Source organism: Lepidochelys kempii, chromosome 1 (assembly GCF_965140265.1).
Source record: "Lepidochelys kempii isolate rLepKem1 chromosome 1, rLepKem1.hap2, whole genome shotgun sequence".
Taxonomy (NCBI): Eukaryota; Metazoa; Chordata; order Testudines; family Cheloniidae; genus Lepidochelys; species Lepidochelys kempii.
Genome location: NC_133256.1, coordinates 186,074,020 through 186,097,023, shown reverse-complemented (window position 1 = coordinate 186,097,023; position 23,004 = coordinate 186,074,020). Strand labels below are relative to the sequence as shown.

General features: G+C 44.7%; 2 protein-coding genes across 7 annotated transcripts in view; one reads left to right on the top strand and one right to left on the bottom strand.

Annotated features, from left to right (window-relative positions):
- Positions 1-23,004, bottom strand: part of LOC140895389 (DDB1- and CUL4-associated factor 6-like) — a 247,260-nt gene that overhangs the window by 154,187 nt on the left and 70,069 nt on the right. Inside the window, exon 1 of one of the 6 annotated variants that reach the window (XM_073304998.1) lies at positions 3,886-3,981. The exons of 3 other annotated variants lie outside the window; for them this stretch is intronic. Coding sequence is in view for 2 of the 3 variants with exons in the window: in XM_073304966.1 (XP_073161067.1) it covers positions 3,562-3,655 (94 nt within the window). In the remaining variant the exon portion in view is untranslated. Of the gene's footprint in view, positions 1-3,561; positions 3,824-3,885; positions 3,982-23,004 lie in introns of those variants that run through there. 2 more of the 6 variants (XM_073304966.1, XM_073304989.1) reach the window with 2 other exon arrangements.
- On the top strand, positions 4,289-22,682 carry MPC2 (mitochondrial pyruvate carrier 2). Its single transcript, XM_073305020.1, has 5 exons — positions 4,289-4,528; positions 17,153-17,193; positions 20,097-20,181; positions 21,373-21,484; positions 22,439-22,682. The coding sequence occupies exons 1-5, from the start codon at positions 4,426-4,428 to the stop codon at positions 22,494-22,496; spliced, it is 399 nt and encodes a 132-aa protein (XP_073161121.1). The 5' UTR covers positions 4,289-4,425; the 3' UTR covers positions 22,497-22,682.

Here is a 23,004-nt window from a genome sequence, read left to right as displayed (position 1 = left end):
TGTGTGCTGCCCCCACCCTGCCCCGAGTGCTGGCTCCACAGCTCCCATTGGCGGGGAATTGCGGCCAAAGGGACCCATTGGGGCAGCACCTACGGGCAGAGTTAGCGTGCAGAGCCACCTAGCCACTCCTCTACCTAGGAGCAGCAGGCACAGGTCACCACTTGCGGCGAGCTGCCCGAGGTGAGTACCCCCTGGATCCTGCACCCTGGAATCCCTCCCAACCCCCAACCCCACACCCTCTCCCACACTTTGAACCCCTCATGGTGTTCCTCCACCTAGGAACAGCAAGGACATGTCAACGCTTCTGGGGAGCCACACGAAGCCAGGCAGGGAGCCTGCCAGCCCCACACCAACCAGACTTTTAACCAGACTTTCTAGGAAGATTAGAAATGCCGGTATACAGAATTTTCCGGTTGGTATAGGGATGGATAGCACAGCTTTTACTGTAAATGAAAGACCCAACACACCATATACATATAATAGACACACAGACACACACATCTTCCTCACACCACATTACCAACAATACATTTGGCAATATATTAACAATGGGGTTTGGGGGCAGAAGGGAATAGGATAATCCATTTTTGTTTTGATTGTTTACCCAAAACAGTTTCAATAGATTTACAGAAAAGTACATTCAAGGCCTGAAGCATTAACATCAGTGGCAGGCAACCTGCGGTCTGCACACAGCCCATCAGGGTAATCCGCTGGCGGGCCACGAGACAGTTTGTTTACATTGGCACAGCCACCCGCAGCTCCCAGTGGCCGCAGTTCGCCGTTCCTGGCCAACGGGAGCTGCGGGAAGCAGCTGCCAGCACATCCCTGTGGCCCGCTCCACTTCCCGCAACGCCATTGACCGGGAACAGCGAACTGCAGCCACTGAGATGTGGGCGGCCGTGCCAATGTAAACAAACTGTCTTGAGGCCTGCCAGCGAATTACCCTGATGGGCCATGTGCAGCCTGCAGGCTGCCCACCACTAATTAACAATATATTACTATACAGACAACAAGACAAAGTGTGTGTTTTTTTTGTTTTTAGAATAAGAGTTCTGTCTGGTAGAATATCAGAGTGGTGGAATGGATGATCAGGTGGTCCTTAGAAGATTACTGAGACTTTCACCTCTAAGTCAGTCTATATCACTACGGACCAATAAACTTCGCCACCTACTGGCTGTCTGGCCATAACCTGTATGAAAGGAGTTTGTGGTCTCATTCCAGTTTCCTGCTGAACCATAGAAGAGACCTGTATGTGCATGATCAAATGCATGTTAATCGCAGACATGTCCTTCTGATTAAGATCAGTTTTACTAGAGACCAAAAAGTGACTACGGCATAAAAAAAGTAGCACCTTGATTAGCAATAATTTCTGGTTTTGGTACAAAACCAAGCAGGTGTGTCAATGACTTAATGGAGTTGAACACCATTTATTTTTAAATAACATTTTGGGTACAATTCAAATATGTCCTGGTCCACTCCAGTACTGAACTGCAGTTAAGGTCTGCACTTCTTTGGAGCACCTTACAGTAAGTTTGCAGTAAGGACTGAGCAACTAGAAACAGAAGCCAGCTAGCAAGATTACATAGGACTGGCATCTCACTGAAATACTAACCATTACTATAAAATTATCAAACTTTTTGATTTAATTAGAAACTGTTAAAAAACCCAAGGGCTTGTACTTTCCATTTTTTTAAAAAAGACATATACAAAAGTTATATTGGACAAACATCCATAAGGAACCTCCTAACATTTTACAAATAAAATTGACTCCTCTCTACCCACTTATATCCCCATTCAACCTCTACAGGAAAAGGTTGGGAAAAAAACAGTAGGTCTAGCAGTATCTCCTGAAGTTCAACAAATTAGTTTGTCTAATTTTGCCACCAAATTGCTCCCATTCCCTCTTCAAACTGGGGCACTGTTTTTTTATAGGCCTTTATAAGCACCAAGTCACCTGGGTATTCAAGTTCTATCACCATATCCATGCTCTAGGCTGATTACCGTTGTCAAGGTATGACACAAGGGGAGACAGTCACAAATATTGAGAATTTACTAGGTCAAACACCACCTTAAATTTCTCTGGAAAACCAACTGAAAACCAGAGCAGATCATATACGGAAGCCATAGAAATATAATGCTTCTTCACAAAAAGAGAGCATTATACTTTTTAAATTGGTTCTTTGATTTAAAAAGTCACAGGTGTTTAGGTAAAATTTCACTCCAGTGGCCTTACTGTACCCAATTTAAAGGAATACTATATTCCTATTACTATTCCAGCATAACCTAGAGGCCCTAAAAGAGATTGTATAGTGCCTAGCACAACTGAGCTCCAAACAGAGAAGACCTGTCCCTTCTCCTAAGAACTTTTTTTTGGGGGGGGGGCAAGTGAGTATAAAACTTAACACAGTAATTGTGGCTTTCCTCCCACCCTAAAATTTCAAGTTATTTTGTAGTAAAACACTGGTGTTGGAAACTTAAAACAGCAGCAATATTTGGGTAATATATGAGAGCTAGAAAGTAACACTCACTAATCTAATGTTATTGTCTAAGATGAATAAAATACAAAGAGCAAACACACAGCACCAATGGGTGAGAATTAAGTGGCATTTTTAAAAGCTACCCTTCTTAATGATCCTGAGATGTTTTTAACACAAGTAAAGGGATATTAAACAAACAGCTGTTTTAAGATGATCGTTTCAAAAGTCATCTGAGCAGCACTGCCAGCTCAAGGAATCAAAAAGAGGCACAATCTGCAAAAACAATCACAGTAGCATTGGTGTTCACATGCTTTTGTCAATAACTCCTGAGCCACTTCACCGCAAGTTGCACTAGCTGCCACAGACAGGGCTCTCTGACTGTTCAGAGTAAGCATGCAAAGCATTTTGTCACTGGACTGAGACGCTTTATTACCCCCCGGGTCCGTTTTCTGGACGGGAAAGGAAAGACAGAGCCAGGCAGCCGAGGCCGGGCAGAGAGGCGTTACGTTTCCACCCGCTGAGGAGGGTTCGCACCATGGGTGCGGGGAGTCGGGGTGCGGGGACGCCGCCGCCGCCGCCGCACCCCCCCCCCCCCGGCTGGAAGTGGTTCCCATCACAGAACAGCGTTGACCGTGGAGTTCAATGGCTCTCAGCAGCCTCACGACACAAACGGCTCCAGCGCCCCTGCTTCCTATCCCCGCAAAATCCTTTAGACGCGGGGGCCCCACCCAGGGGCCGGGGCCGGGGACTGACTTTTCACGCGGTGACTGACATTTCGGGGCAGCGGTTTCTCAACGGCCCGCAGAGAGGCCGGGGCCCGCAGAGAGGGCACTGACCAAAGCCCAGTGACCGGGGCCGCGGGGGGGTGGGGGAGGGCAGCCAGCCGAGCCACAACGTGTGCGACACACACACACACACACCGCCCCGCCCCGCCCCGCAGCTGGAGGGGGAAGGGCTCAGCTGTCACTGTCGCCTCTGGCGCGCGTGCGGGGCGAAGCGTCCCCGTCCGTCCCCCCCCCAGCGCCCGGCAGCTCCGAGCGCCCGGCAGCGCCCGCCCCCCACGGCTGCCCCTCCCCCTGCTCACCTAGGTAGTGTCTCCGCAGCAGACCGGGCTCCTCCAGCCCCAGGCTCCGCTTCCGCACGTCCCACAGCAGGTGAGGGCAGCACCCCCGGGACATGGCACCGCGGGGAGGGGAGGCTCAGACTCTCCGCCGGCGGCAGCCGCCCCCCACGCTCACCATGGAGACCCGGCCGCCCTCCCGCCCGCCCGCGCGGTGCTCGCTCGCTCGCTCGCGCACACACCCGCCCGCCGAGGAACGAGCAACAGCGGCAGCTCCTCCGCTCCCCACCCCCATCGCACCCCGCCCCTGACTCCGCCCCTGCCCCGTTCACAGCGCTCGAGACTTACCCCTATCGCGAGAACGTGACCATTGGGCTGGGTGGATGCGGGCGGTGAAGTCAGACAAGCGGCCGTCTTGTATGTGGGCACACAAAGCCGCGGGCTCTTCCAACGTCTTTCATCAGCGACTGCCATCTTGGTCGGGGCACCGAAGCGTGAAGGCAGCCATGTTTAGTTTGGGTAGCACGGTAGCCGGAATGGAAAAGGATGCCCCTGCCCTTATCAAAGATGGCCGGAAACACCCCCCCCCTCCTGCCATAGCGTCAGCTCTCTCCACGCAGGGAGGGGCGCCAAGGGAGAAGGAGGCCCTGTTAGCGAATAGTGCTCAGCGAGCTGCTCGACCCCGCCCCCTCGCCTCCCAGCGGACCAATCAGCATGAAGTAGAGCTGGGGCCTCCTCTGGCGAAGCGCGGCTCGCGGGAGGGGGCGGGCGGGGTCAGAGGGAAGCCGAAGGGCGGCGGGTCGCGGAGGGACGTCGGAGCAGCCGCTGTTCCTGGGACCCCAGACCAGCCCGGGGGCTTCTCTCCTCTCCTCTCCTCTCCCCGCCGACATGGCCGCGGTCGCGGGGCTCCGCGCTTCCTACCACCGGCTGCTTGACCGCATCGAGCTCAAGCTGCCGCCGCGGCTGCGACCCCTGTACAACCACCCGGCAGGTACCGGCCGCGCCCCCCCGGGGCGGATCGGGGGGGGGGCTGCGGCTGCGCCCCCCTTTCGGCTGGGCAGGGCGGGGCCCCCGTCACCCTGCCCGAGGGGGTGGCGAGCGCTCGGGGCTCCCGGCTGGACGCGCCCCGGCCTGTGCCCGGCGCCGGCTGCGAGGCGGCGGTCCCGGGTTTGAGGCGCTGGGAGCCCCCATTCCTCCCCCGCCCCCAGCGCGGCACGGTGAGGGTGCGGAGCCGGAGCCCGGCCTGGCCTCGCTGTGACCTTGGGCTGGTGACTCCATCTCTGCACCTCGGTTTCCTTGGCCTGTGGGAGGGCAGGGTGGTACCGGCCGGCACCTGTTTCCTTCCTGACGGACTGGCAGCCCTGCGAGACCCTGGGCCGGGAACAGTGGCAGGTCGAGGCCCCGGGTCTCCCCACCTACCGGGCCGGGTGTGCGGGGCGGGCAGACAGAGGTGGGGTTTCTAAATTATCCTTTTTTAATAGTAAATGGGGCAAACTTTTGAGGCTTTGCTCTTCTCTAGGACAAAGCAGCTCCTAAAGGGCTTAAGATAAAGGGCCTTCCGTTAAGGACGGTTCAGCTGTGGGATGAGCTGTTGGGGGTGTTCAGACCGATCCGGAGCCTAGCTGCCTTCCGGGAGCGTTACACGATCTCTTTGGAAAAGCTCTCTGATCTTCACCAGAAAGACTTTCTTTAAACGTGTCTCTCTTCCAAGTAGAGCTTCCTGTAACCAGAAAAGGGAGAAAAGCAGAAGATCCTGTAGAGTCTAGTAGGCACTTGGACATACAGACCTGGGTACTGGGGAACTTGCTAAGAGTACAGGGATGGATGTAATGGATCACTATACAATACAATAACTAAGGGATCCTATAGTATCTTATTGCTTTTCTGATCTTGAAATGCACTTTGTAGTCTCAATGATCAGTAATATTAATTTTTGAAGGAACCCAGGTGGATTTAAAATCTTTTTTTGAGGCCGGGAACCTATTAGACATTAGGATGTCACTTACAAATATGCCACCACAGGATTGTTGCTGTGGTATTTAGCATCAAATTGACAGTCACTAGATTTTTTTTTTTCTTTAAGAGTTTGTCTACACTTCTGTAGAGTATATGAGAGGAGTATGGGGGGGGAAGTATTGGGGAAACACTAATTTGTGTTAGAGCAACAATACCACTCATCAAGTTTGCTTTACTTATGGGAACATCCTCCTCTTTTTTTAAAAAAAAAAAAATCCAAAATCTTGTGACTCTTCATTAACTGCAGTGGGGTTTCTAGCTATTTACAACACGTGAACATATTAAGTGTGTTGTTACTGCCATTTTACAAATAGTGTAATAATACAATAGAGATGATGCTGACACAGATTTGAACTTGTTAACCATAATTGTCTTTGGATCAATCTGACCTAGAAAAGGGAAAAGAAACAGTAGGGATTTCCTATCTTGAAGTATAATCCCTTTTAAAACAAACTGCCGCTTGTCTTCTTTTTCTTATCTGAAATGAGCCACTTCAGCTCAACCTTTGGCTTCCCCTGTGTTGCAGGTTCAGAAGCTAATGCTCTGTAGTTGAAGTAGGTCTAAAATAAAAAGTCAATGACATTTCTATTTAAATAAAAAACTACCTTCACCTGCTTTTTTTTTTCCACCTCCCCTCAAGCAAATGTTGTGTTAATGGCTAGAGGAGAGTAGGGGGCAACAAATTTCAATTATTTTGTTGTAGATTTTACCATTTATGCAGTACAAAGTAAAGCTTTTTTTCTAGCTGGCAAAACAAATAAGTGAATATGTCTTGTCTGTTCATGAGTGATGTATACCACTGGAGCTATTTCATGAATTGTGTGGATCTCTGTACTATCTTGCATTTCCCCAGAGGTTTAGATTTGAGCCAGCAAGTGTCCACAATTAATTGGTAGCAATTGTCCTGTTTAGTGCCCTTTTATGGGGGTAGGGAGAAAATGAGGGGAAAGGTCTTGAGACAGGAGAATACAAGAAGATAAGTGGATCAATCATGTGTCTTGATGGCCTTAAGAAGAGACATGCTTATCTACTCTTTATGTGACAAATTCTACGCATATACCCGGGAGCAGGAGTCCCTAGGAGTGCTATGTTTGAGGGAAGAAGTTGGCCAGACATTCAAAATGACTATAGTTAACAAATAGAAGATACTGAGGAAAATAGAAGTGCATGCTTTCATGCTGGTTTTAAAAAAAAAGACAATTGTTGTCAAGGTAGATAACACAACTGAATGACTACAGTACCATATAAAGAAAAGGAGTACTTGTGGCACCTTAGAGACTAACCAATTTATTTGAGCATAAGCTTTCGTGAGCTACAGCTCACTTCATTGGATGCATACTGTGGAAAGTACAGAAGATCTTGTTATACACACAAACCATGAAAAAATGGGTGTTTACCACTACAAAAGGTTTTCTCTCCCCCCACCCCACTCTCCTCCTGGTAATAGCTTATCTAAAGTGATCACTCTCCTTACAATGTGTATGATAATCAAGGTGGGCCATTTCCAGCACAAATCCAGGTTATCTCCCCCCCCCCTCCCTTTTTTTTCTCCCCCCTTCTGTACCTGCTCTATAGATAGAGAGCTTCAATAGAGAGCTCCAGGCCTATTGGGCACATTTAACTAGAACAAAAGCCATCCAACATGAAACATACTTTTTTGTCCTAAAAGGAAAGCGCTTAATGTACAGTCATCTGTCCTTGGTGAGGCCTAGTTTGATGGCCTCGTTTGATAAGTGACTTTTTACCTAGATTCTAAATTGTTTGTCTAAGAGAAATCCGTTTACTTTGACCTGGAGAACACTTTGGATGAAATACTAAAAAAAACAAAATCTTGCATTTGGGTAATGTTTTTCAAACTAATTAAGATGGCTAGAGGACAGTGAAAGCTTCTGACAAATGTGAGGTGCAAAGCCAATTCCTCCACTTCCAATTGGCTGCCACTTGATGGAAAACTAGTGTTAGCAGCAGAGGGATGTGACTTGGCTTGTGTTCTGTCATGTGTTCACTGTTTAAAGCTTCTTAATCAGGGATGGATAGTCAGATTTCAACAAGGGATTCATGAAGAAAGCAGAGCCCATCTCTTGGTGTGAATTATATATTACTTCATCAGTGTACTGTGTGTTTCTTGTTAGGAGCAGGAAGCATATATTCAAACTAAGATCTTGTATTTTTATGACCCAAATTTATCCCTGATGTAATAATAGTTACACTAGGGACGAGTTCAGTTCAGTAAGTATAGATATGTTTAATACATTCCGAGCTTCATAAAGTGTCTTTAGTCAATTTATTTTTATTATGATCAAAATGCATGTGGAGGCTATCAATTAATCAAAACAGAGCTTTTGTCACATTCTTGAGTTACTTCTCTTGTGAGGAAGACCTTGCAAACAGCAGTTCTCTCCCTCCTCTTGAGTTTCTGAACCAGCTCACTGTCATTTTAAAACTCCATTAATAATTTGAGGAGCATTTTCTTAAGGGTTTTGTCAAGATATTTTTTTTCAAGTATTAGTTTAAAATTCCAATCAGATTCCTATGCAACTTTTTCCCTCAGGTGCATGTGTACTGGCTTATCGGCTTTGTAACTGATAGACCATTGCCTTTGCTGCAGGGACACTGAAGTATTTTTAGGGAAAAATACATAGAAAATAATCAGATGTTTGCATACATACATGCTTGGAAGCTTACAGACCCTATCACAAATACTAAACATAACTTGAACGGGCATTTTCCTGAATGTAGGAGTAAAACATCACCCACACCAGCATAAATGAACATGAAAATAATGTTTGTGAAAAACCCCACCGTAATCTGGAAGAAATAGGTACTAGACTTTACTGTATGGAAGGATGCCACCAATGCTCAGGCAAACATATGAGAAAGAAAGCATTTGAATTTGGGAGGCCCTTGATTAAGATTATGCTATGAACGTTTAGCACTTGAGCCTACCAGTTGCTTTCACTGGTGAACGTAAATCCATGGCCCGGCCCTCAGACTGGTCTTCTCTTTCTTAAGGCTTTAAATACTATGAACTTGACATGCAGTCAGTGAATAAACAAGCAATGCATTTCCTCAACCCTGTGTGCCACTCCAGGTTCCAAAATAAATATAGCCACATCCTCTGGAGCAAGAAACTATCCAGGCACCCTCCCTGGGAAGATCCTAAGACATAGCTGGAAGAAGTAGGTCAGACTTTAGACCTGTCTGCCATTAGTGTTGCAAATGTAAAAGGTCTAGAAGGTGGATGGGAGGGAAAAGCTTAAACAGGAGTAAGGCTATGGGTGAGTTTCCACACTGAGGGAGAAGTCCTAGCAGACATGTTTAAACCTGATTTAGTAGAGAAACTTCCCAGACATTGTAGAAGGGGCCAGGTAAGGAAGCTTTCTATGCTATATAATCTATAGAATAAGATTCAAGAATTGTCACTCTGTAGTCCAGGGGTGGGCAAACGTTTTGGCCAGAGGGCCACATCTTGGTATGAAAATTGTATGGTGGGCCATGACTGCTCACGAAATTGGGGTTGGGGTGCAGAAGCGGGTGAGGGCTGGCTGGGGGTGTGGGGTGGGGCCAGAAATGAGGAGTTCAGGGTGCAGGAGTGGGCTTTGGGCAGGGGGTTGGGGTTCATGGGGGGTGGGCTCCAGCTGGAGGTGAGGGCTCTGGAGTGAGGCTGGGGATGAGGGATTTGGGGTGTAAGAGGGTGCTCCAGGCTGGGACCAAGGGGTTCAGAGGGCAGGCGGAGGATCAGGGCTGGGGCATGAGGGAGGGTGAGGGCGAGGGCTGGGCGTGCAGGCTCTGGGGTGGGGCCAGAAATGAGGAGTTCAGGCTGGGGTGCTTACCTGAAGCAGCTCCTAGAAGCAGCACCATGTCCCCCCCTCTGCTCCTATGCAAAGGTGTGGCCAGGCAGTACTGCGCCATCTGCAGGCACTGCCCCTGCAGCTCCCATTAGCTGCAGTTCCCAGCCAATGTGACTGCAGGGGTGGTGCTTGGAGGGGTGTGCGCGCAACCCCCTGGTTGCCCCTAAGCTTAGGAGCCGGAGGCCGGACATGCTGCTGCTTCTAGGAGCCTTGGCATATGCACGCGGAGCGACCTTGGACCCCACTCCCCAGCTGGAGTGCAGGAGAAGGCCAAGCCCTAGACCCTGCTCCCCATCAGGAGCTCGAGGGCTGGTTTAAACCACCTGGAGGGCCGGATGTGGCTCTTGGGCCATAGTTTGCCCACCTCTTTTGTAGTTTGTGATGTCTGATTCAGTATGATGTGATGGAAACAGCTACAGTCATGGTTGAAAGCTCTTTATTTAGAATATCACCAGGTTCAATCATCACTGGGCCCTGTGAAAACCAGATGGAATGTGGGGGGCTGAAGGCTCTGTGGCAGCTGGAATATGGCCGTTAATCAGAGAAGGTGGAAGCAACAGCTATTTGGGATAACAAAGATGACTGTGCCTCCAGCCAGGGGGCAGCACCATGCCCAAACTTTGGGGAACATGTACAACAGCATCACTGCTCACTACATCACACTACATGGAAACAAGAGCCCTAAGGGTGGGGGGGGGGGGGGAAGGGAGTGACTTTGTGAATTGCACCTGTACAACAGCATGGACTTGCAGCTACTAGTACCTTATAATGACCTGCTATATCTGCCTTCAGTCTATTTACTGTATTCGGGAGGCTCTCCCTTATAAAGAGAACTTAGTATAATATGCTGGTACTTCACACTTAGTATAGTCATGAATGCTTTTAATCTTTGATTGTTGAGTAGAATGTCAGTGTCACAAACTTTATAATTTAGAAATTTAAAATGTATGTAGAAGTGCAAGCTACCAGTGCTTATTGTAAAACTAGATCTGTGAATCTAGTAGCGTATTACAAAGGCAAAGTTACAGCTTGCATTGTTAGGCTGTTCTAGCAAACTTCAGGAGTTGCAAAGCCTTTATACAGTATAAGAATAACTCCATTTTAGTTTTCATGTTTACCAAGTAATTGTCTCCTAATGAGGCTTGATTTACTAGTGCCAGCATAATACACTGCTGCTATTCTGTATAAGGCATTTTTCCCACAATGTAGGCTGACTTAAAAATCTAATTTAGGGCACAAATCTTGAATGCAGTGGAGTACAGAATATTGTTCTTTAAATCCTGCTGAGTATTCATTTACTTACAATACTTACTCTTGGTGTGAATATGGGTGCATGACACTCCAAGAACTACTGTTTAAGCCATCGATACCCACTGACACCCCTGCCCCTGTTGTATTATACCCTACTGACTCGCATCTGTGCTTGCCTGCTAGTACATTTCTTAAACAGGCATTTTTATTAGAGTATGAGGATATGCAGTGTTCATCCTAACTGGTACCTAGGGACATTTGCAGCTGATGTTCCCTTGCTGACCCAAATGCTAGGTCAGGTCACGTAATTGTTGTTTCTTTTTTATAAATGAGTGAGAACAGCAAGAGCCTTCTAGGAGAGGGGATAATGAACCTGGCATCCCCTAGAGGAGTCTTGCCTATTGTTTAAAATGAATGGTACTAACGTGCATTAACCATAATTACACTCATAATGTAACATGGCGACTGTGAAAATAAAAAACTGCAGCACCACTGATGTAAGTCAACACAACCAGATTCTCTTAGATTGAGAAGTACCTGCTTACTGCATGGAACAATGTGACATTGTGACAGCATTTTTATCAAATATTACATGCTAAATCTGTCTGAATTCAAGATCTCCATCTAAGCTTTCTGGAATCTTTCCCTTGCTCCTTTTTCAGCATACAGCTAGTCTCTAATTCTGCAAGTCCATTGAGAACTCTGCTGTATTCTAGGAAATTGATAAATAAAAGGAGTGTTTGATGGCACTGTGTAAGTTGCAGCTGTGAGAAGTCTTAGATAAGTTCACTAATATTTTATTATGCTGCAAGAGATCAGTCTTGGTATCCTAAATGTACCCAGTACTATACAATGCATAAAATGTAACACATCCTTGTCCTGAAGAACTTCTTGTCCAAAAACACAAGGGTGAATTCAGACAGAACAAACTAATGGGCTGTGGGCTTTAATCTGTTAACAAAACTGCAGTATGGTCCTGGTTTAACTTGGTGCTTCAGAACCACTCCATGTGTTTCACTTAGTTTGCATTACATTCTACATGTTTGCTTAAGAGTCCTGAGAACTTTCTACTTTTAATATAAGGGTACAATCTTGTTAACCTGTCCCAAAAACTGAGATCATTGTACATGGTTTTAATTTCACTTGTCAACAAATGAACAGTCTGAGTATTTAATGCCAGTTTTGTGGGACCTCAAAGGATTTAGACTGACTCAGAAGCAGTTAGTTTTGCTGAAAGTGATGCTGGTACACTAACCAAGATCTTTCCATGAGAAGATAACTGCTATTTAAAAAATATTGAATGTTATATAGCTCCATCTGCACCATAAATATGCCCAGCCAGGTAGAATTGTTTTCACTTCCAAACCAGATCAGAAAAATACAGGTCTTTTTTGCACCCCGGTGTCTCCCACAGTTCTGGACATCTGGGCTGTTCCCCTCCACTCTGCAGCTTACAGAGGCAGATCAATGTTTTGACACCATATATCTGGTTACGCGTCCTCATGCACCAGATTCTGTGGCTCCCTGGCACAAGGCAGTTGGTGGTCAATTGCTCCAGCCCCTATTCTGTGTGGTTGGCGGGGTGGAGGTGGTGGTTTTGTTTTGTTTTCTTCCTCTCCTATTCAGTTTGGGCAATAGGGAGCAGTTTTTGTTTCATCTTATACCTCCCTGGATTGGTTAATGCTCTAATAGTTTAGCCTACCCTCCATCTCCACTGCAGTGCCTCCCTGCCAGCTCCTCTGCCCCTATACAGGCATGGCAGAGCAGCCAAGAAAGCACCATGTCAAAGTCAAGTAGTATCTGTGTGAAGCAACCTTCCAAGGTTCAGCAGATGGCAACTTGTGCCCAGACTGTGCCTGACGAACCAACCCTAACTCCATTAGGTCCTGGGGTTATAAGTTGGACAGGCAGATGGGGTCCCCTTCTCAGCAAAGTAGCCACAACTCCAGCATGAGACAAATGGAGCAGAACCCCCTTAGAGATCAAGGTGAAGCTCCAAAAGTGAGGAGGACCCCAGCCAGTCCACTTGGAGGGGTAAGTCCCAAGGGATGCCTGGAGAACAAAGAGAGGTTTGTGGAGCCACAGGTCCTCCCTGGTCTTAGAAGGGGGCTTGAGTGCTCTGGAGAAAGAAGCAGAGCTTCTAATCAGCCTTCCTCCCTCCCTCGCAATTTGCTCGGGCGTTCTGACAAGTCCCTTCCCCTCTCCAAGGAAAATGAGACCCAGCAGGGTTTCAGATATGGCATATGCTTCCAAACTTAAGCACATCTAACAGATGCATACCTCCAGATCCTCATCAGATCATGCCCCTGCAGACTTCTGAGGTTTGACTGCAGCACAAAACATCAGTACCAAACATTCCCATTTAGATGATAGTAGTGATCATAGCTAGACTTAGCTTGCAGGGAATCTACCTGAACCTTCCTGAATGACATGTTGAATAGTGCTCCATTGCAGTCAGTGGAGCACAAAGCCATGTTTCAGATGTTGAATCTCCTGCAAGTGCATGGCTTCATCAGTGTCCAAAAAAGTGTCTTGATTCCATCCACCAGACTAAGTCATCTGGGCACAGAAATAGATACCTCAGTAGCAAAGCTCTACTCCTCCTCCTCCTCATAAGAGAGGCTCCAGAAAGTCCAGAATTCTGTCATCTTGCTGCAGAAAGCCTCCGATAGCACTAATGCACTAATAGCACTAAAAATGCAATTTTTAAAGCACTATGTCTTAAACTGCTGGGCCTCCGATGTCATGGATAGGGATTGCTCCATGGCCACATATCAGATGCCTTCAAGCCTTTATCCTAAAGGGGTGGGACAACTCCCTGGAATGCATGAAAGATCAAATATGGGTTCCAACACAGGTGATCAACTCCCTACAGTGGTGATCAGCCCACAATACTGTCCACAAAGGTATGCCCATCTTGCTTCCAGATCCTCTAGTTGAGTTGCTCTCAACCTTTCCAGACTACTGTATCTCTTCCAGGAGTCCCCCAAGTTTCACCTCACTTAAAAATTACTTGCTTACAAAATCAGACATAAGTGTCACAACAACTATTAGTGAAAAATTGTCTATTTTCTCACTTTTACCATGTAATTATAAAATAAATCAATTTGAATATAAAAATTTTACTTGCATTTCAGTGTACAGTATATAGATCAGTATAAACAAGTCACTGTCTGTATGAACTTTTAGTTTGTACTGATTTCACTGGGGCATTTTATGTAGCCTATTGTAAAACTAGGCAAATATCTAGATGAGTTGTTACACCTCCTGGAAGACCTTTGCATACCCCAGGGGTACACATAGCCCTGGTTGAGAACCACTACTCTAGTTCTCACACTTGGTGGCAACCTGGAAGACTGGGAAGTACACTTGAACCCAAACAGCTCACAGCATAAACCTTCTAGAGCTGAATGTGGGCAAGCTGACTCTGATTTCCAGTCTGCACTAGAGGAGAAAAGAGTCCCAAGTTCAGTCAGACAACATAACTACGGATGTATATTTAAGCAACCAAGGCAAAACAAAGTCAGGTGCTACATGTGGAAGCAATGGAAATAATGAGGCGCAGGGAGCAATTTCTCTTAACTTCAGAGTGATCTCTCAAAAGGGGATCTGAACTGAAAGGTGGACTGGCTCAGCAGGGTCAACAGCTCCTAGTGGTGCCTGAATCAGGAGGTTTTTGATTTCCTCACTCAAACGTTCAGCCTCCTTTCAGTGGACCTGTTTACGAATCATATGAATGCAAAGATACTGAAATACTTCACCAGGGAGACAGACTCTGGAGCCATGGAGACCAATGTCTTATCACACAGTTGGCCAAAGAGCCTAGTCCTGGGGTTCTCAAACTGGGGGTTGTGACTACTCAGGGGGTCATGAGTACATGCTTACTCCTCTGTCTGGTCCAGATTCAACTACAGGTGTCAAGCACAAGACAAATCCAGGAATCCCAACCATTTTGGATTTTCTCCAAGAAGGCATAGATAGTCCAGAATCATTACATGCCAGATCTGTTTTTAGTAGCGTGCTATTCACAGGATCCTTGTGCTTCCTGGCAGATAGCCCCCAGGTAGCCAGATTCCTTCACGCAGTCCAGTTAGCCAGCCCAGCGGTCAGCCCATTCTTTCCAAAATGGGACCTACTACTGGTATTGAGGGCCTTGACCAGCCCATCCCTTTGACATCAGTGTCGGCGTTTTACTTATCCATTAAGATTTTGTTTCTTAACTCTGCCAGTTTTGAAACTTGTCTGACAGATGTGGCAGCTATTATCTCTTCAGGTGCCTTAAAGCATGCTCCATGAGGCTAAGGTAGTACTCAGGCCTCCAGAAAATCCATTCTTCCTAAGGTGAATTCCTCCTTCCATACTTCCCAAGAGTTTTATGCTTCCTTTCTTCTATCCAAAACCTCAGTATCCAGCTGAAAAGATGTAGCACACCTTAGATGTCAGTGTGTTGAAAATCTGTCTCTAGCTTACAGAATCCACAGAAAGATTGGGCTTTATTTGTGTCCTCCTTCCACCCAAAATGCCAGAGACTCAGAAGTTCCAAGTCCTCCGTTGCTGGGTGGAAGCCTATAAAGCATTTTAAATTCCTATCCTAGAAGGGATTAAGGTGCACCCCACAAGATCCCTAGCAACTTCAAGGGCAGAATGAGAAAGTGCATCCGCTTCGGAAATTTGCAAAGGTCATAAGGTAATACCTTCTTGAATTGCTATGAGGTGGACTTTGTCTTCTGCAAAGGTCTCCTTTGGAAAGAAGGTGCTGCAGGTGGTAGCCCAGAAATAATGTAGCCTTTTGAGTGAGCTTTCAAACAGAAGGGTGGGTGTTCCCTTCTTTCCTACCAAATTTTTTTCCATAACCCTCCCTACCACTGTTCACTGCTCACTACATCCCAGATGTCCAGAATTGTGGGAGATGCTGGACTGCATAATGTAAAACTTCTTACCATTAGTTTTCTTTTTGCTGGCAGCATCTCCCACAATTCTATCTTCCATAGATGGCTCATGAGCCTAAAGGTCAGATATTCAATCGTCTTTCTTGGTCTAATGTATGTAGTTATTTTGTTAATTCTGAAAAATGTTATGCACGTTCAAGTTTTACAGCTTTACAATAAATCATTGGGGCAGTAAGTGGGAGCAGAGGGGACATGGCCAGAGCACATAGCACCAAAATGCTGATCCACCTCCTTGAGCTGCAGAGTTGAGGGGAGCCGCCCAAATGTCCAGAATTGGGGGAGGTGCTGCTGGAAGAAAGGAAATTATCAGCAAGCGATCTCTGTTCTACAAGCAGTATGGGTCTGGGAGCACAGTACAAGAATGTAAAAGCAGTTGTTGTATTTTAAACCATTATTGTTGCTAAATATTTTATAGGGCTTGAATTGCTTCAAAGATGTGTGGCAATTGATTTTATAACCTTAAGTTAGAGTGGTGATATGCTCCTGTACTCTTACTTCGACAGGGAATAGTTGCTGCCAGCAGTGACAGTTAAAACATTTAGGACAATTTTTAATTGTGGGGAGCTAAAAATAAGGCACCTTGATTTTTTCCCTTGGGTCCATAGTCAATGGAAAGTCAGCAGACTTGGAAAGCAAGCTGCTGACTTGGATGCCTAACTTCTGCGACTTGAACTTGAAAGTTTTGACCCTTAGGTATGATGTGTATTTGGGAGACAAAAATACATAGGCATTTCTTGTCCTACATCTGCTCTCAGAATGTTGCACTCAAAGTCAATCAGAACTTAAGCTTCTACATAAATTAAACGCTCCTGAAAATTGTATCCACCATGTTCTGGATCAGTCAGACCTAAGATCCTGACTGTTCATCGTCACTCAAGCGTTTTTTGCATGCGGGTGAGGACAGTAGCCCTGCTGGGAAAATTCCAGTATGGATAATTACTTTTGCCTTCTGAATTCCACTTTTTAATCGTATATGGTGGTGGAGCAGATCTGTTGTCACACAAGAGATGGCTATACTACAGCTGTTGGGAGAGACACTACTGATGAGAACACACCCAGGAAATCAGACTAAAGTACTTTGGAATTCATGGAGGAAAAAAACATTGTTACGTGGGACTAAAACTGTCATGAATTGCCATAAGAGCGGATCTACAAGTGATACAGCTTTTTGTATTGCCACTAGCTGGGACCTCACCTTTTTTTTTTTTTTTTTTTTTTTTTTGTTCACCACAGTTGCATTATTCACACTGCAGCTATTGGCTCACTTGCCAGTCTAATAACCTAGAAAACAAAACGGCCTTGGATACTACTGCTAAGACCGTAATGTTGAAGAGGGGTTGTGGGTCAGACTAGAAAGGCATTAGCAAAGCAGAGTAGAAAAGCTCTCCCTGTATGTACTGTGGTGTGCATGAGACAATACTGTTCCCTCAACTGTGGGATTCGTACAAATGCGTTAAAACATACATTTTGGTACGATTACAGCTATATCTGAGTGTGTGGTTTATTATGCCTTAACTCAAATTGTTGCGGGTTTTTTTTTCCCTCCAGGTCCCAAAACAGTGTTTTTCTGGGCACCTGTTATGAAATGGGTAAGTATAAGAAGTCAGTTTGCTGATATTGTTAATGTTTCTGTGGGTCAGGGAATGATTTTCAGCCACCCAGGAGGAAAGTGACTAGTTCTTGGTATGAATGGTCTTGGCCACGCCATCAAAGGATTTGCTATTAAGCTCCTAATTGTTTTTAAAATGTGGAATGAGTCCGAATGACTATACCTTCACTCTAATGGTAGAGAGCACACGTGACAACAATTTGATTCTTGGAGGTCAGTGAGAAACACACTTTCACTGAAGAGCCCTCTGCTGTGAAATAACTATTGCCAGGCCCAATGCAAAACTCCTTGTAAAGCAGTCCACCCCCAATGGAGTAGCATAACAATCCAGCTGTGTTTTTTTTCTTGGAAGTCAGTTGCTAAAACTGACTTCTTGAGATGACGGCCTAAAATGGGGAGGACTGCAAGGTCACTTTGAACAGACATGCTACAACTGGTGCCGCAGCACTACAATTGTAGTGAATCTAGGACAAAGCTGAGTTTCTGAGACTCCGTTTATTCATAGCAGGATGTACTTATATTTCTGCAATATCTTTGTTTAAACATATTCTAGCACATAATCTCTTTTTTAAAAAACACTGCCTAGGTAACAAGTGAAAATAAATTACCATTCTGGTAAATGGGAACTCCTTGATTTTAGTGCAGTTCAACTTCCCTATAACAGTCCTCTGTTATGAAATTTAGTGGCTTGAGTCTACATGTCAGGTTTACATTCAGGGCTGTTCACTCTTGGTCCTCATCCCTGTCAGCCTTTTAGTCTATTGTTGGCATTGGTTTTATGTAAAAAATGAGCTAACTAGTATTTGTAGAAAGGTATCTTTTGAAAATATTTACTAGCTTTCAGGCTGTTTATGTCCAACAGTCAGATTACTCTTCCTCTCCTCATCCTTTGCTTTAGCTTTGGGTTTTTGTTTCTCCAGTAGATCTTTCTCTGTTTTATGCATAGCAGCCGTTTAGCTGATGCAGCATTACCAGTAGGCCTATGCACTGTAATGCCATACCAGGGTTCCTGTGCCTCCACAACATTGCCCTCAAGCTGAAATTGGAATTATATGTAGCCTTCAGATAACATAACTGCCATAAAATGGCTTTTTCCCTGTATGTGAGGGGCTTGCTGTATTAATCTATATTAAGTAGATGTGTTGAAACTGTATCTTTTCCTAGATAAGTCCTGCATGGCTCTCCTAATGTATAAGGCAACATAAACCACATGATGCACTGAGAATACAACACAAGGCCTCTAGTTTCAAAAACACACAAGCCTCTGTCACTCAAGCCAAAGGAGTCCTTACTGACAGTAATACTAAGGTTTTGTCATCCTTAAGTGTTTCATGTTCTCTGTGTATATAAATCTCCCCACTGTATTTTCCACTGAATGCATTCGATGAAGTGAGCTGTAGCTCACGAAAGCTCATGCTCAAATAAATTGGTTAGTCTCTAAGGTGCCACAAGTCCTCCTTTTCTTTTTGCGGATACAAACTAACATGGCTGCTACTCTGAAACTTAAGTGACTAGAAGCTACAGTTGGATACTAAACAAGACTGATACTGTCCAGCAGAGGGCAGTGATACCACATGGTAAAATAGTAAGATGTTAGCCAGTATGTTAATCTTCCTTTTAGATAGTTTTAATAATCGGTGGCCCATCAATGTTTATTTCTCACTTTTCTTGAAAATATGAGTTCTAGCTATTCTTGAAATAATTATTTTTCCAGCATTCCATTTACTTTTTCATAAAGCTTAAGGCATCTGGTGCCACACATGCAAGTGACAGTCCACTTTTTAAAAGTACATCTTCAAAAACTAGGTGTCTATTTAGACAAATTCCTATGTATGACCCATGGAAACCAATTTCTATCTTATGTATTTGAAAAATGGATGCCACTACTAGGCTGAAATAGTGTGTTGATTAACATATCGTTGAGTCTTGTGATAGTTGGTGTGTGTCTTAAACTCCGGGAACTGGGGGGTTATGTGACTCTTTAGGAAGCTCAGCTTTCATCTTATAATTTAAAGTTTCTAGCCCTCATAGTTCCAGAGAGAAGCTTAAACATGAACTCTAAAGGCTCAAAAACCAGAAGGTGAATAAAAACCCTAACCTATTAATTTTAAACAAATCTCATGATTTTGGGGGACCTGACTCAGGGAGCTGATTGTGGGGGGGCTGCTGGTCCACCCTGGTTCCAAGCCCCCACCACTAGCTGCAACGGGCTGTTCTTCCTGCAAGCGGTGGACAAAGCAGGTGGCTGCCAAACCACGTTATAAGGGAGCATTGCAGGGCTTTAAATGAGCATGTTCCCTAATTGATCAGCAACGAAACAACGTTAACCGGGATGACTTTAAGTGAGGAGTTACTGTACTTAGCATCAGTGAACTGGTGCAGTAACTGCCAGTGTAAGTAAATTGTTGTATAGGACCGGAAGCAAACTATAGGCCTAGCATTTCTGGGACACTAAGAACTCTGCCATATGCTCTACATTAAATATTTACACTTTGTGAGAGGAGGGCAAAAACACTGCCTACTGTACTATTGCAATGCTATAATAAAGATTGCAACTTCATTTTCTGAACTGGGAACACAGGACTTGCAATGCCAAATCAGACCAAGCGTCCGTCTTGTTCAGTATCCTCAGAGTCCAGCACTGGACACAAGAAATCACACAGTGGACAACTATGGAATACCCTGCTCAGAGGAGAGAAATATTATCCTATTCCTTGTCAGTTATTAGCTGGCTTATGCCCCAGACTGTAAGTTTTGTACATGCTTGTGCATCACAAACTGCAATGGGCTCTCTGGATACTTCTGCACTTAGAGTGGTGTTGGTGACAAATAAGTGAAATAATTACTTTGCCGACTAAAGTTGGCCGTGTCTTTTCTTTACAGGGTTTGGTATGTGCTGGAATGGCTGATATGACCAGACCAGCAGAAAAACTCAGTACAGCACAGTCTGCAGTGTTAATGGCAACAGGTGAATGCATTCTGTTTCTACACCTCTGACCAGAATCCTCACCAGTTTGTAATCTTTTCTTCTTCATAAAGAATCTTCACCACAAGATTAATGCTCAATTATACATTAATCTGTTTCACAGATTCTATTATGTGCTAAAAAATTTAACTTCAGCCTTTTATCAGAAGATCCCTCTTTCTATGATAGGCCTAGATATTTTCTGATAATCTACTTTTATTACAGAGAGGGCTGTAGGTACTCTGTGGCCATGAAATTCACCACAAAATCCACCCATTGCCAGGGCGTTGTTTCAGAATCTAAATTCTCACTTTCTAAACAGTGGAAGGGCTTAACTACATGGGAAGTTAAATTCACCCACTACCTTTTATTTGTGTAAAGTGCTAGAGTTGTACCAGTATAGCTCTCCACGTGGACACTTACTCAAGTTTGAGTGGCCTTTGGGGGTTAGGTCATAGTGCTGTGGAAGCACTAATACATTACACCAGTATAACTGGAAAAACCTTTTTTGTAGACAAGCCCTAACTCTCATACTTTCACGTTTCTCTGTGTAAAATAAGTGTGTAAGTCAGTGTATTGACTTCCATAATCTGCATTCATCCTAACGGGGTGACACTTAGTTTCAGCATGATTAATTATTCCACTGCTGATCACTCCAGCATATCAGCTCTCTGTTAAAACCACATCCCAAACTGTTGCCCATGCCTTCTGATGGGCCAAAAGCTCCACTTACTACTAGAGTCTCCCCACACAGACACACGCTTCCTTCCTCTTCACAACTTCTGATAGTCACACATTGTCAAAAAGTCTGATACTTTAAAACTGAAAAGTAGGGACTATGTAAAACAATGCAGCATCAAAACAAATAATGCTGGGATACCTGCACTGACTGCCACCTGTGACTTCCAATTTTTTTTTTAATTGAAGCTGCTGCACATTTTCTAGCCTGCTACCCCAGAGTGCCTCCAGTCTGGAATCTTGCTGCAGAATTAAGGTCCCACTTGCTGAGGAGGGTACGGGGTTATCATGGCACTAATGATGTGATGTGTCCATATGTTTCTATTAGGACATGGTCCATGTGCTAGAACAGTTTAAATACCTTTTAGTGTCTGATCAACATTTCTCAAGTGATTTTTAATGTAATTAAATGCATATTTGAGTATTTAATGGTAATCTTTGCTTTGTATCCAACAGGCCTTATTTGGTCAAGATATTCTCTAGTTATTATTCCTAAAAACTGGGGTCTATTCACCGTGAATTTCTTTGTTGGCTGTGCCGGTGGTTCCCAGCTCTTTCGTATATGGAAGTATGTACATACTACTGGGAGGCTCTTCACTATAAATACTCTTTATTTGGGTGGCTTCTGAATTTCTAGTATTTGTTAGCACTCACTAAATAACAAACAGACCTAGGTAAAGGGAGTCAAGCTTAAACAATTGTATAAAAAAAATCTTGCAGAACTATTAACTGGGCACACCCCAGGGAAAAATGTTGAGTGTTTTTATGCCAAGCAAATGGAGTTAAGGTTGTAAATATCTGGCATAACTAGAACAATTATAGATGAACAAAACTTTAAAGGGATGCTGTAACTTTAATCATAAACCTATTACCTAATATTTAAGAAGCAAATAGAATTTCTCTAGAGATATCTGTGCAGAATTCCCATTCCTGGGTCTTAGCTACCAAGCATAAGACAGGCTCTTCAAGCTACCTAGGGTGCACTTGCCCTTTAGGCAACCATATTGCCATGGGCCTGAACCTCAACTCCCCCAATCCTCCTTCCACCAGCCATGCATTTCTCTGGACTTCCCACTAGTATCCCTTGAACCTTCCCATCAGTTCCTTCATTTAGCCTGGGCAGCAATGGCCCCTGGGAAGAGCACTCCAGCTCTATTTCATTGGGAGGGCAAACCACAACTCTAAGTGGCTACTTGGAATAACAAGCTAGAATGAGTCCAGAAGTGGTCAGCCATTTCACTTAGGAATCTTGCAGTAATTGTCTTGCTCAGCTGCTTGGGAGCCTTCACTTGAAGTGTAATCAAAAGTTTGAATTAAACTTCCACATGTAAATCAAATCAGGAGTGTTTCTGCCCACAGATAAGGCTTCTGTGCATTTTACCCTATTAAAAACTTCCTGCTACTTCTCAAATGTCTCCCAAAGAATAGTATGAAAAGGTTCTAGTGTAGCTATTAGGAATGTGTTTGCAAACTCGTATGTTTGGTTTTCTGTATGCTGACTTCACTTATCTTCTGTCTATAGGTATAATCAAGAGCTAAAAGCCAGGGAACAAGAGCAGCTGCAGCAAAAAGAACCTTAACCCTACTGGTCAAATCTAGCTGTGCACATAACTTCCAGTGGGACCTAGCTTGACCAGTTTTAATCTTCTCGCATTGAGAAGGATGTGCTAATTTTTCTAAATGTCTAGAGAACAAATGTATTTCTTCAGATATAGGTAACATGCAGCGTCTCTGTGTGTTTAAATAAAATATAACCTTTTAAATTATAGTTGGTGTAATCAATTTACAATGTTAAGTCCATTTTGATCCACAAATATCAAAGTGTATTTGCCTTTCCAGAAAAAATTGAAGTTCTTCAATGGCTCAGCTGATACGGAGATGTGGAACCTCTTGATCAGCAGTCCAAATCTGGCCTGGAGCCTAGTCAGTAATAAATTACATATGGGTGATTCAATGGCTAAGTAACCTTTGAGCATGGGGAAATGTCCACATCACAGATTATCACCGCACTGTACTAAATTACTTGTTAGCAGTCTCAGGAACAGATGGACCCTGGGGACTGAACTACCCTTGCTCTCTAAAAGGTTT

Excerpts from the sequence above, each read along its gene's own strand:
- MPC2 (XM_073305020.1), top strand. The coding sequence starts at position 4,426 with ATGGCCGCGGTCGCGGGGCTCCGCGCTTCCTACCACCGGCTGCTTGAC. Across the intron at positions 20,182-21,372 it reads TGCAGTGTTAATGGCAACAG|GCCTTATTTGGTCAAGATAT; the intron begins GTGAATGCATTC and ends TGTATCCAACAG. Across the intron at positions 21,485-22,438 it reads CAGCTCTTTCGTATATGGAA|GTATAATCAAGAGCTAAAAG; the intron begins GTATGTACATAC and ends TTCTGTCTATAG.